General features: G+C 40.8%; 1 protein-coding gene across 3 annotated transcripts in view; it reads right to left on the bottom strand.

The window, feature by feature from the left end:
* Positions 1-909: 909 nt before the first annotated feature.
* The window catches only part of ildr2 (immunoglobulin like domain containing receptor 2), a 22,916-nt gene continuing 9,155 nt past the window's right edge, over positions 910-14,670 (bottom strand). The window contains exons 3-10 of one of the 3 annotated variants that reach the window (XM_016566620.1): positions 12,749-12,868; positions 10,620-10,676; positions 7,949-8,095; positions 7,717-7,878; positions 6,592-6,711; positions 4,473-4,680; positions 2,973-3,606; positions 910-1,195 (exon numbers count right to left, since the gene is read on the bottom strand). In XM_016566620.1, the coding sequence (XP_016422106.1) occupies positions 1,160-1,195; positions 2,973-3,606; positions 4,473-4,680; positions 6,592-6,711; positions 7,717-7,878; positions 7,949-8,095; positions 10,620-10,676; positions 12,749-12,868 (1,484 nt within the window). In that variant the 3' untranslated portion in view covers positions 910-1,159. The remainder of the gene's footprint in view (positions 1,196-2,972; positions 3,607-4,472; positions 4,681-6,591; positions 6,712-7,716; positions 7,879-7,948; positions 8,096-10,619; positions 10,677-12,748; positions 12,869-14,670) is intronic. The other 2 variants (XM_016566621.1, XM_016566622.1) reach the window with 2 other exon arrangements.

A 14,670-nucleotide genomic window follows, 5' to 3' on the forward strand; every position in this document is an offset into this window, starting at 1 on the left:
GTTTTTACGAATGTGTGATATATGTTGTCAGAATGTAACCATTTAGCAGAATTTAACTCCATTCATACAGAGAGAGCATTTTGAGATTATACACATGAGATTGAAAAGACTGTGTCCCGTTTGTTTGAGATCAGTAATATTTCTCATGTTTTTAATGGAGTCTCTTGTGCTCATCAAAGTTGTATTTATTTGATCAAAAATACAGAAAAAAACAGTAATATTGTGAAATAGTATTGGTTTCCTATTGAATTTCCACTCTTCAGTGTCACATGATCTTCAGAAATCATTCTAATATGCTGATTTATTATCAGTGTTGAAACTGTTGATGCTTCATATTTGTTTGGAAACTGTGATACTTTTTTCTTTGATTCTTTGATGAATAAAGAGCAAAAAAAGAAGGGAAAAAAAGCATTTATTGGAAATAGAAGTCTTTACTATCACTTTTTATCATTTAACACATCCCTGCTGAATAAAAGTATTAATTTCTTTTTCTTTTAAAAAGAAAGAAAAAATTTACTGACCCCAAACTTCTGAATAGTAGTGTATATTATAACACAAAATTTCTATTTTCAATAAACACTGTTCTTTTTAACTTTTTATTCATCAAAGAATCCTGAAAAAAGTATCACAGGTCCCAAAAAATAAGCAGCACAACAGTTTGCAACATTAATTATAAATCAGCATATTAGAATGATTTCTGAAGATCATGTGACACTGAAGACTGGAGTAATGATGCTGAAAATACAGCTTTGGTCACAGAAATAAATTACATTTTAATGTTATTTTAAATTGCAATAATATATCACAAAATAAAATAAAAAATTTGGTATTTTTTATCAAATAGATAAAGCCTTAATGAGCATAAGAGACTTCTTTAAAAAAAGATAAAAAATCTTACTGATCCCAAAAGTTTGTGTATGTTAACCTCATATATTACATCCAGTAACGCTCGGTGTAAACCTCATCATTCCACTGTGTGGCAAAAGTTTTCATCAAACACAAATCCGCTCAAACTGTCAGCTCAAAGTCAAAGCTGTGAGGAAGTTATATTTGTTCAGACATGGCTGTAAAACACATGTCAATAGCGCACAAACCTGCCTTCCTCAGCGCTAGAGTTCTGCAGCAGGGGTACGAGCCGGCGGTGGAGACGTCTGACACATCAAACTACAAGCGAGTCTCTGCTCAGAAGAGTGCTCTGTTCAAAGAGAGGACAGAAGAGTGAGCAGAAGCAGCCAGCCGAGTCAGTTTGAGTAGATTAGTCTCGTCTAGCGGTGAGAGTTATTCTGGAATTATTAGGACCAGACATGTGTTACATTATAATGAAATAACACACAAAAATTAAAATGAAACAAAGTCGAACCCTGAAGAGCTGCCTGATTCTCCAAGCTGCACTCGATAAGATTTCCACCTGTATTTATTAGTGCTGTCAAATGATTAATCGCGATTAAATCACATCCAAAATAAGTTTTTGTTTACATAATATATTTATGTGTGCTGTGTATATTTATTATGTATATACTGTATAAATACACACACATGTATGTATATATTTCAGAAAAATATGTTATGTTATATATTAAATATATTTATTTATCATATAAATTATATGAATATAAATATAGACATGTAAATATTTTCAAAATATATACTGTATGTGTGTGTGTATTTATATATACATAATAAACATACACAGCACACACATATATTATGCAAACAAAAACTTTTATTTTGGATGCGATTAATCGCGATTAGTCGTTTGACAGCACTAACACACACACATATACACATACACAATTAGGGCTGAACAATTAATCGAAATCTAACCGAAATCGCGATTTGGCTTGATGCAATTACTGAATGTAAATATTAAATATATACTGTATGTGTGTGTGTATTTATATATACATAATAAACATACACAGCACACACATATATTATGCAAACAAAAACGTTTATTTTGGATGCGATTAATCGTTTGGCAGCACTAGTATTTATGCATGCAACTGCAGCACTTTCGCTTCGGTGGTGTCTCTGGTGAGCGTCTACAGTAGCGTTTTACAGTTGGATCTAATGTAATGATTGTTAAACTCTATTTGCAGCATCTGTGTTTGTAAACGCAGAAACATCATCTTACAGTGGAAGTCTGTGGGCGATAAGTGCTTATCAAAGGACGAATTATTTTCTGCAGCGATCGACAAACTGAACTCACACCGACCCCAAAACTATCCACAGAGCATCTGCAGCAAATACTGAAGTGTCTTTCATTATGTTTGCTTTCTGCTACATATTTGTTCAATCTTTTTAGCCTCTTTTTCTAGACTCCTAACATCTCTGGGACCGTTTCTACGGTCAATACGGTTAGTTGTGTTAGAGCCTATACACAGTTTAAGCTGTGATCCAAATACAATTTGACGAGGAATTAAGCAGCAAGCAGGCAGAGTTGGTTTATTGACATTCTTGTTACCTGTGTACAGCTTATTTTCTGTTGTCAAATCGAGGTACAATTCGAACCGTGATTGAAAGGCCTAGGTCGGAATCAAACTGCGTGCTTTGTTCATCAAAAAATGTCTACAAGAGATATGAACGAAATAAATGGTAAGATGATGACTAGCAAGAGGAAATCTTATAGAGTGCTTCTCTGGATTCTCTCTTGTACTGGACTGTTTTCAAAGGATCCTTCATACTTGAGGTCGTTTTTTGAAATAACTTAAACGTTTTTCAATAATGTTACCAGTTGTGTTGGAGGGTTTCAGGACTACATTCTTCAAATCTCTGAAGACCTTTTTCAAAGGCCTTTCTACAGCCTTGCTTTGATTGAAGTGGCTTCATTCTGTGGACCTTTGGTGCTTTTCTTTCACTGCACCAACGCATCCATTTACATGCGAGACAAACTCAGGTCCACAGTGCTGTGAGGGTTTTATTCCCCCTTTCAATGGAGCAGTAAAGTCACAAAGAGTCTACAGATAACTCACCACTTTCCGAGGGCGGTTCTGCTCCTCAGGCCCGGGACCGGAGCGCGTGTATCTGAAGGGCTGTTGTCCGGACTCGGCTCCGCGGGAACGCTCCAGCTCCTTCGCTGTGTACGGCGGCAGAGATTCATTGTCCTCTGCAGTCCGCTGCCGCGGGGACTGGTTGCTGGGAGTCCTGCTGTGGAAACGCTCACTACTCTTTTTGGAGCTGTTTTTGGAAGGCGTGTCCGAGTCGTCTTCGGTCTGTCCCGCTTTTGAAGCGCTGCTCTTTACAGCTTTAGCTTTACGTTCAAATAAACTGTTGAGAAGGGCATGGTCGTAGTCTGGCCTGCGATCTCTTGCGCTCTGATCCCGCTCTCGTGGATCCCGCTGGGCTTGGCCGTTGTCCCAAGTGTCCCGCTTGTTTCCAGGTAAGGGTGGAGGGCTGGGGGGACGTCTCGCTGGACTGGCCTTGGAACAATAAAACGGGTAACGATCCCGTTCTCGCTCTCTGTAGTCGTCCTCCCTGTTTCCGACGTCACCGTGACGTCCTCGCTGCATATACGCCATCGCAAACTCCTCCAGCTCATCCACAGATCCAGTCCGTCCTCGTTCCAGGAACGCCTTCCTCTGCAGGTGCTCCGAGCGAGGGTTCCACCTGGAACACAGATGGTCAATGCCAGTGTTGGGGGTAGCGTAATCAGATTACTTTTTTCAAGTAACTAGTAAAGTAACACATTACTTTTTAATTTAGAAGGAAATATCTGAGTTACTTTTTCAAATAAGTAACAGCAGTTACTTTGTTTCCATGTATTGAGTGACAGCTCTGGTGTTGCCATGGTGACAGAAATCAGGAGTAAGTGCAGAGCGTTGTGTGTGAACATGATCTTACTGTAGTTCTAGACTAAATATCAACATGTGTTTACTCATCTCACTGCACAAAAACACATTCAGTGTTCCTCAAAATCAATAAAAACAATCAAATGCAAACTCAGAATATTATACAAACCTGCAATAATTAGATATGTTAAATAAAACAAATATAATTTATATATTTAATCCCATTTTATAAACCAATGTCTTTGCTACTGACCTTCAATGATCAAATTCAACCATACTAGGCAAAAATGACACATTTGTGTTTTATTTTAGTTATTGCTGAATATTGTTGAACTTTCTTCTCCTGCGTCATATTCTTCATGTGATTTGTTTGAGCTGCGCCCTCTACTGTACAGACGTGAATTTACATTTCCTTCAGCCTGAGGCGCATTCACTTCACTCTTGGTATGAAAGTGTATTTACATTTGTAAAATAACTTTTTTATATTAAAAACAAACAAACAAGCCCTGCCCAGATTTAAAAAGTAACGTTACGCATTACTTTCCATGAAAAATAACTAAGTAACGTAATTAGTTACTTTTTTAGGAAGTAGCGCAATATTGTAATGCATTACTTTTAAAAGTAACTTTCCCCAACACTGGTCAATGCTGTGACCAGCTCTACTACATCTCGACCGTCTGTTACCTGGGGCGTTCATCCACCACACGATTTCTGTGCTGTGGCTGTCGTGTGTATCTTCCCTCGTGAACGGGAGATAAATCTGTGGCCCGGAGGTCAGCGGGGTCATCAAGATCAGGAATGGCTGGTAGAGCCTTCTTCTGGACTTGTCGATAGGTTTGGCGGAAGTCGGTTTCGACATCATGTAACGAACTCAGCTCGGACATACTGCAGGCTGCAAATGAACAGAAATCAGCACAGACGTCTCTGACAGCTTAGGTCTTCAGCCCTGCTCCTGGCGACCCACCCAGTTCCTCAACACACCTGGCCTGAGATTTTTTAAATGATCCTGAAGAACTTGATTGGCTGGTGCAGGTGTGTTTCATTAGGACAGTGGGTCCCCAGGAGCAGGGCTGAAGACCTATACATTAGAAAGTTTGATCTTAATTGTTCTGCTCTCGCAAGTCTTGTGATCATGTATACAACATTTATATCAGGAACACTAAGCAGAATTTAGAGCACTACAAGAAAAGCCTGAAGAACATGAAAAAAGTGAAGTACAAGGAGCAGTGGTTTTCACGACGCTCGTGTGGGTCGTCTGGATGATTTAAGGAAAATGAATATATGTATGTAACAAAGCTCAAGACTCAGGGAAGAAGAAACCAGGAACCAGCAAATGTTAACAACAAAATAAACAAACAACAAAATGAGAGTAAGCAGATTCCAGTGCGTATCTGTCTCTCTGTGTTTGCGCTCTAGAGATCTTCAAAAATTTCTTATTACAATGTGTTTTATACAGAGGCGGACAGTAACTAAGTACATTTACTTGAGTATTGTACTTAAGTACACTTTTTGAGTATCTGTACTTTACTTGAGTATTATTTTTTCTGGAAACTTATGACTTTAACTTCACTACATTTGAAAGACAAATATTGTACTTTTCACTCCACTACATTTCTATCAAGATCCTCGAAGTAGAAAGTCGTTAGCAACTTTGAAAGTCAGTGGGTGATTTCTTTCTTCTCTAAAAACTGTATTTTTTTCAGACAGTTTATCAGTAATCAATCTTGGGGCTACATGAAGTGATTTCCCAACATTTTTTGAATTTTTTCCCCATAGGTTTTTAACATTCTAAAAGCTCTTTATTCCAAAGATACTACTAGCTAGTCAGTGTATTCAGTAGGTGTAATGTATTGTAAGTTGCTTCAGAGGTATTGCAAGTATTACATACAACAACAATAAAACAGTGCATTGACATAAAAAAGGAAATTTACTTTTGGTACTTAAGTACTTTTAAAAGCAAGTACTTCTGTACTTTTACGTAAGTAAAAATCTTTCTTTACTACTTTTACTTGTAATGGAGTAATGTTTGACCAGCAGTACCTGTACTTTCACTCAAGTAATGGAGTTGTGTACTTTGTCCGCCTCTGGTTTTATAGCGCTGAGCAGTGCAGCCAATGACAGAAGTATTTGTTGATTTCTTGAACACAACGTCTAATCAGAGGTGTTTCAGATAATCAAAACGTCTTTGTTCAGTCCTGAATTCTGCAAGCTATTCCTCTCATCATAACAAATAAAGTGTAGACTTGATGTAAATAATAGATTTATTGTGCAGTGTAGGGAGATTCACTGATTATAACGGCATTTTGTGATGAGTGGCAGCTGATTATTAAGGGAGTGCTATTTGCACACTTTCTTGGGTATAATCCATTCAGAATTTGAATGTTTTTCATGCTGCTAAGAGGACCAACCTGACAAACACTCTGCAAAGTTTTGGGAGTCACATCCGCATATGAATGGGAGATTCCCTATCAAAATCGCAAGGATTGACATAGTGATAATCATAACAATGGACTGGACAAAATATGATATGTCAAAATAGATATGCATGACAGCTAAAGCACCCTCGCTAACTTCAGAAGCACCTACAGTGATTTGATTCCTTCCGGAGTCCTCTGTGGGACTCGAGACCGGTGTGTTAACATTAACACAGGGTCTCTCTTAAAGAGTTTGAAAACCACTGCTTTAGAGAACACAGAGGAACACAGAGGAACAGGAAGAGTCAAGCATGCAGCTCTTGCACAGGAGAACAGAGAAGCGGAGTGTGTGGATTGGATCATGCATCTGAACGGTGTTTGTGTCTTACAGTTTCGACTGCTGCTAAGCGTCAGTGATGGGTTAAACTGAGCGAGCTGCTTCTCCACGAACTGCAGCACCTTCAGAGAGCTCTGATCTGACGCAGGCTGCAGATGGAAACCACTCCGCACTACAGGAGATACACCGCGAGTGTGTTGTAAGAATATTGGTTTTGGTCATTCAGGCCATTTTAAAATAATCCTGTACTCAGATAGAATTAAATTTTTTCCACACTCAAATCCACACTGGATGGAGCATTTCAGTGTGAATGTTAGGATACTGCTCAAACAACACTGCTTGCAATACACAGTCATTACATACTATAATCCTTGGACAGATTTGGTTTGCAGTCCATAACAGAGGCTTGAGCTCGTGACTCGATCCGAGTTCCAAGAACCCTGTGGATTTACCCAAACCCAGCGGGGAGGAGCAGGAATGCAGGAAGGCTTTACTTGGCCTGTATGTGTTTAATACAACACACCGCGGCACATTTGTGCTCAAGTGCAATCTCTATTTCTTCAGTCATAATGTTAAATATGGAGTCAAATCAAAGCCACATACACTTGCAAAAGAATTGAGGAATTGCAAAAGAAAAGAACGTTTTGCAAAGGAAAATGAAAGCATTGAGAAAAAATAAATGTGCTTTTTGCAAACAAAAATAAAGAACTACAAAAGAAGATGAAGTATTGTGAGAAAAAAGGTTTGCAAACCAAAATAAAGAATTGCATTGTTTTGACAAGGGGGTGTAAAAAAACGTTATCACAAGCTTGACTGAAATGCAAAATAAAAGCAGCATTGCAAATAAATTAGTAGCTATGGCCATGGAAAATGGCTCATTTATTTTTTCTCAATACTTTCATTTTCATTTGCAAAACTTAAATTATTTTGCAAATATATGTGGCATGGATTTAACTCCATAGTAAACTCAAATCTAAACAACATATCGGTCTGTCTGCAGATTTATTACCTTCACTTCAAACTCATTTTAAGATCTTAAAAAATACTCTGAAATACAGCAGTGGTAAATCAATTGGATAATGTGCCAGTAAATCACGGTGTGGTTTTGGAGCATCTAATACTGTGCAGCAGCTCAGTAATCACCAGGCTTACTCTAGTTTTAGCACAGTGCACTCACCTGAGCCGCTGTTCTCCAGTGATGGTGCAGTGGACAGGTTCGGGTCAATGAGGGAGGGCGGAGCGATGGGCACCATGGTGGGCATCCCAGGTATGTAGTATGGAGGGAGCATGGGCACAGGTGTGGGCGGAGTTGACTTGATCCCCTTTCCTGCTTCATACACTGTTTAAGAGAGACAGAGTCAGACTACGGTGGCGTGTCGGTGGCATGATGGTGTGTTTGCGGGACTCACGGTGCCGAGGGCAGCAGCAGGTGTCTGGACAGCAGCAGCATCTCACGTAACAGCAGCATGAATGAGGACAGCACTGACACCAGCAAACACCCACCAGCAGAATGACCAGGAGACTGCCCACGAGCACAGCGCTCACAAACACCCACTCTACAGAGAGAACACGTCACCGTCAGCACGACACACACACACACACACACTCACGCACACACACTCACACGCACTCACGCACACTCACACTCTCTCTCACACACACACACACACACACTCTCTCTCACACACACACACACTCTAGAGATGCGCTCTGACGCTCAGTTTCAAATCCTGTAAAGTCTAGTGTGTACGCTCACAAAAGCTGAATTTAAAGGGGTCATGACATGGATTTTTTTTTTAAATGGTTATTTTCAACCCTCATTCTGACCCTCTCTCTGAAGTGACCTGTTTTAAGGGGCGTGTCCTTTAAGGCTTGTTGTGATTGGCTAACGTCACTGCATAGGAAAAAGTATCAACGCCCCCTCGCTATTGCATGCGAGTGTTTTGACAACATGATCAAAATAAAACGGTCATTTCCAGACGAAGCATTCTGAAATCATTTACTTATGGTTTGTGATGCAGATCTAGTTCCGCTTCATCTTTCAACGAATGATTCTTTGTGACTCTCCATGACACTGTGCCTCGATTACAAAACAAAATCCTCTGACACGATGACATTAAAATAAACTATCCACATGTTCCTTACGCTGGGATCCTTCTGATATCCGTACAAAGACGCGACCGAGCTGTTTAAACCAAACGCGTCAAAGCGAACGTTCTTTCACTGCATTTGTCCTGACGACAGACTCATATCTGTGTACTGTATCCAGTGTAGACGAGATAGCGCAGTGATTGTTATTTCTATGTGCTTTTGACGCGACGCGACGCTCTCATTCAGCGTGATCAAGCAATTGAACACTAGTGGGCGGGGCCTATGCTGAGAAGAAGACTATTCGTCGATGTCTTGCTCTGGAGGTGTGTTTATGCAAATGTTTGTGCCCCTGTGAAAGACCTCTCATGTGCCAAAAGATCAAGGCAAATTTGATTTCTTATGTCATGACCCCTTTAACAGCAAGTCACAACATTGCGGTCTGAACCATCCAGGGTGTTTCCGATGGGCTCTGGAATCTATAGGACAGTTTGGAAAATGGATGAAAGCATGTATGAGTGCAGTCAGCAAACACGTGTGATTAAGCACCACATTATAACACTACAAATTACAACATGCGTTCAGAAGTGAGGAGGGGATCTCCACGAGGAATGTGTTCCACAAATACTCCAAATAAATCACTCACGAAAGAATGTGATAAACACATTTTCAGCCCAAATGTTTCTGGTGTTCATGTGGAACTCATTCTTCAGGATTTAAATTCAAATTTAAATGCATTAAGAGTTCAAAACGAAAGTCCATCAAATGAATTAAAGCTTCATGTAAAATCACAAATACAATTTTAAACATGAAACTACTCACTAACATGTAAACGTCCCGCTAAACGTCCCGCTAAAGACTGCTGTTAGTAAGAGTCTGAGTAAAGCAAACGCAGAGATCAGATAGAGACTGAATGATTCAGAGGAACTGAACAAACCGCACTCACAAACAAACAAACAATCCACAGCTCTTTCTCAGGAAATGGTGCACTTTGAAAAGTTTACGGTTGAACTACTAGAAGCGCTATTACTAGTCGATCTTATCATTAGTAATTCATGGGAGACAAACAACACCATTTCCACCTTGGTTTTCACATGCACGCGCACACACACACACACACACACACGCACACACACACACACACACACACGCACACACACACACACACACACACGCACACACACACACACACACACACTCAGGGTTTGCATGCTTAATGGGGACTCTCCATAGGCGTAATGGTTTTTCTACTGTACAAACTGTATCTTCTATCGTCTTACTCTAACCCTACACCTAAACCTACCCCTCACACAAGACTACAGGCATTTCTAGATTCTCAAAACACTTCATTCTGTGATTTATAAGCTTGTTTCCTCATTATGGCCAAACACATACACGCGCACACACATTGTAAAGCTTAATGACATACAAACACTCAAATGGTCTTGACAGTGTCTCCTCGGAGAACGACAGATTTGTCAGTGAATGTTTTCAGCACATGAGCAACAACACATTCATGAATAATAAAGCACAAAACTGGCTTAATATTTCTCAAAATAAATACAAGTATAAACAATATTCTATTTCAATCGGTTACATAAAATGCAACATGAACCACTTTGCCACCAGCAGCACTGAGAATCTGTGAGATTCTTATAGAAATGATTTTGTGTTCCTGTGAAAGCAGTGCGCTTGACTGAGTGTCGGAGCGATGATGGCAGAAGATCTTCATCTATCAGCTGCCGTATTCATGTCTCATTAGTAATCTCTCTCGTTAGACTTCCTGTGTTTGGAGTCAAACCCACTGCAAAAAGCACTGCAGTCATTCAGATGTTATCACACGAGACAGAACATCAGTTACAGTGATTGATCAGCGGGTTTGACTGGTGTCTGTTACTGTGATTACCAGGAAATGACATCACAGGGGAATTAAAGTGTTAGAGAGCAGGAAGTGAGGAGAAGACAGAGACTGGTGCGTTTGAAAGCTCATACCTGGAACAATCTCCACATTAAACCCAGGCAGAAGATCATCGGCCAAACCTGTCTGACCTGGAGAGACAGACAGACAGACAGATCGAGGTGAAGCAGAGCGACAGCTGAGTGAGCAGAGAAAGATGCATCATGTGCTGCAGATGGAGATGCGTTCATGCAGAGAGAGAGAAGATCCTTAGCAGAGTCTGTTTAAAACATACAGTAAGCAACAGCCAGACAAAGAATTCTTTTTTGTTTTGGTTTAGTTGTAACATGTCACTTCATTTTCTTCACCCTGGTAAAACTATTAATCCTTTAAAAATCCCAAACCCTTTCCTTCAGTTATAGCTGACTTTCCTCTCGACCTGTCATAATTTTACAGTCAGTACTGTATTACTCGTTTCATCTGCACACTCTGCTGTCCTGACCCACATTCTCTACTCTGCGCTGTACCATCACTAGATGTTCGCTGAGCTTCTACTGTACTCTGAACACACAAACAGGAAAGCAGCTCCCGTGCCGCTCGGAGGCTTAAAGCACATTCCTTCTGGAATTCTGTCTGCTTCCGGGATCTGTCACCGGAGCCCCCTGACTCTCACTGCATGGAAAAACCAAAATATCATCATTTGTGTTCCACAGAAGAAAGAAAATCCTACAGGTTTCATGCAGGTCATTCGTCAGGACTGATATCTCACTGGTTTTAGATGTTCTTCGGTTGTGAGGTGTTGAGAATGTGCATTATTTTGACATTTAAGCACATCTAAACTCCTTAATATAAAAAATACATTTTTATTGCATTAAAAGCAGGATATAATTTGCATGGTTTAGCATGTATCGCTGTACTTAACTTAATTGATGCCGTGTTCCGGTAATGACAATGAGAATTTTTTCAAACGACTGTAATGAGAAAGCTGAAATATAAAGTGCGTGATGGTCATGAATAATGTCATCTTTTACTGCTGCCTTTCTTGACTGACATCTCTCATTGTAATTCAGCTCACTTCTGAAAGAGTTCAGGGCAGTTAGGCTTCATTACGTCAGAAAAGATTCGGTCTGTAAGCAAATTACTGGGACAAACTCCTGCCCTCGAAATGAAGGGTAAATTACTCATGCCCTGGCGTCACGTGTCCTTTCTTTATTTGACTTCTGCATGCATTCAGATCCGTACAATGAGTCTTTACCTCACACTGCACAGCTGGACACAGAAAGCCTCACTGTTGCCATGGCAGCACATCCAGCACTAGATCATCCTGCTCTTTGTGTGGTCAGCTGGCACACAGACACACACACACTTACACACACACTCACACAGACTCGCACTCACACAGAAACACACACACACACTCACACACACACACACTCACTCACACACACACTCTCACACAATAATTTATTTCTCTCGTGGGGACCGCAGGCAGCACCCACAATGTCAAAAAGTCTCAGCTGAGCCTCTCCAGCTTCTGAACATCTAAGCATCTGCTCTGAAAAGAGAAAAACCCACACAGAACAGTGAACGGACGGGTCACAAACCGGCATAAATCATGACTGCGTTTCAGTTCTTCAGATGGTCAGTCAGACCTTTTCAAGTCGCTCTATATTTCACACTGTCAGAGACAGCGGTGTGTGCAGATCGCTCTCATTCCCACGACACAATAGAGCCGTTTGAGGGAAGCTCAGAGACTTTAGAGACACTTTAGATATCAAAGCCATTTCAGATTTTCAGGAGCATTTTATGATCAAGACTGTCAAACATAATGAAATACTCATTTTTACTAATACTGTTGGTCTCCAACCGCAGACGTACACGAATACAACAATTAAACATCACAGAATTTACATTTTACCATCAGCGGTTGATGAAAAGCAAACAACCGTGATTCTAAACATGTCTGTCTGCATGCGTGATTTCGATCAGCACAAACCCTGCATACAATTTCATTGGTCACCAGTCAGGAAAAGTTCAGGATGCTACACTAAAGTTAGAGTTTGATTAGGGTTAGTATTTGATTCACTGTTGTGTAAACTATCAGCATGGTCTACATGGGCTACAGGACAGGGTTAATTTTAACTGGTTTAGGGAGAAAATCCCAGAGTCCGGTCACTCATTTCCTGTTGTGAGTGTGTGTGTTTCCTGTGAGTGTTGTGCTCACCCAACACCAGCAGCTCCACATGCGCTTCATTCTGTCCCTCCAGATCATCAGAGATCACCACCTTACAGTAGTAAACACCACTGTCACCCCACTGCAGCTCACCGATGCGCAGGTCTGCCTCTGACAGACAGACAGAGAGACAGACGGAGAGACAGACAGACAGAGAGACAGACGGAGAGACAGACAGACAGAGAGACAGACGGAGAGACAGACGGAGAGATGGACAGACAGAGAGACAGACGGAGAGACGGACAGACAGACAGAGAGAGACAAACAGACACAGAGACAGACAGACAGAGACACACACACACACACAAACAGAGACAGAGAGAGACAAACAGACACAGAGACAGACAGACAGAGACACACACACACACACACACACGACAGACAGACAGAGAGACATACAGAGACCGACAGACAGACAGACAGAGAGACATACAGAGACCGACAGAAAGACAGACAGAGAGACATACAGAGACCGACAGAAAGACAGACAGAGAGACATACAGAGACCGACAGAAAGACAGACAGAGAGACATACAGAGACCGACAGACAGACAGGCAAAGAGACAGACAGACAGAAAGAAAGAAAGAAAGAGAGACAGACAGACAGATTGGTCAATCAAGAGTTAACAAAGACAAACATTTCACATGTTCACAAGAGACAGTTGTAAATAAAATAACTGATCTTAACTGTAAAATTATATCCAATAATTAACATCCTAAACATGTAAAGCTGGTGACATGATAAACTAGAACAACTCTCTTTAAATAAAAGAAAAAATGTACAGTGATGATGATTAACGAGAAGCTCATCCCACCACTACAATAATGATGTGGACACTTTCAGATCAAACACATTTTTAATGTGTATGAATTGTACTGTGTCAGAGGAAGGAGGGATATTATTGTTCCTGCGGCCGCTGGAGTGAGTAAACAGACTAATTTCAGGAACAGGAAACTGTCGGTACAATGAGCAGCACTTCCTGTCAGGAGGGACACACACAGCAGAGCCGCATCAGATCTGATCCAGGCCATCATTATCTCATGCTCAGCTCAGACGCTTCATGGCTAACGGGTTTGGTTGTGTTTCTACAGCCGTCTGTGTGCGTAACGCTGTCCAATCTGAGGAATTACATTCATCTGCGTGTTAAAGTGGTCATATGATGCTATTTTAAAGATCATTATTTTGTGTATTTGGTGTAAACATGAGTATGCTTTCATACTCATGACATGAGTGACTCCCTGACATGGCTGCATCAACACTACTGCTGTTCCTGAAACCACGCCTTCTTTCTTTGCGTGCACATTTGGGCGGCATTATGCTAATATTTCCACATAGTGATGTAGGTATGTGGGGGCGTGTTAGAACGAGGCGTTTTAGGTAGGCGTGGCTGACTCTTAACTTTTATAAAGAATATCTCTTTGGATTTGAGACTTTAGTCTTTGCAACTTTACAGATCTTCTTTATGCACCAAGAGCTTGTAACACTCCAAAGAGAAAGGAAAACTTGAAATCGCATCATATGACCCCTTTAATATCAGCTCTCGCTCAAACAGCAGAGCATGACGCTAGCAACAGCAAAGTCATGGGTGCGAATCTGGTAAAAAACATCATTTGTTTTGTGCCAGTAAGCATTTGCATAAAGTGTCTAAATGCAACGTGTTTGTTGGTGGGCGGAGAATGAATTCACAGTAACATCATTCACGTCAGTTTAAACACAAGCCAACGGATGAACACTGAAAAGTGGAGAGATCCCTCGAACCTCCAACATCAGCCTGTCGTTCCCATGATGCCTCAGACACAAACATTTAGAGTTAGACTCTAAATCACTCGCGAGAATCACTGTGTGTTTGTGTGTGTGTGTGTGTGTGAGAGAGAGTGTGTGTGTGAGTGTGTGTGTGTGTGTGTGTGAGTGT

Source organism: Sinocyclocheilus rhinocerous, unplaced genomic scaffold (assembly GCF_001515625.1).
Source record: "Sinocyclocheilus rhinocerous isolate Xijiao unplaced genomic scaffold, SAMN03320098_v1.1 scaffold632, whole genome shotgun sequence".
NCBI classification, from domain to species: domain Eukaryota; kingdom Metazoa; phylum Chordata; class Actinopteri; order Cypriniformes; family Cyprinidae; genus Sinocyclocheilus; species Sinocyclocheilus rhinocerous.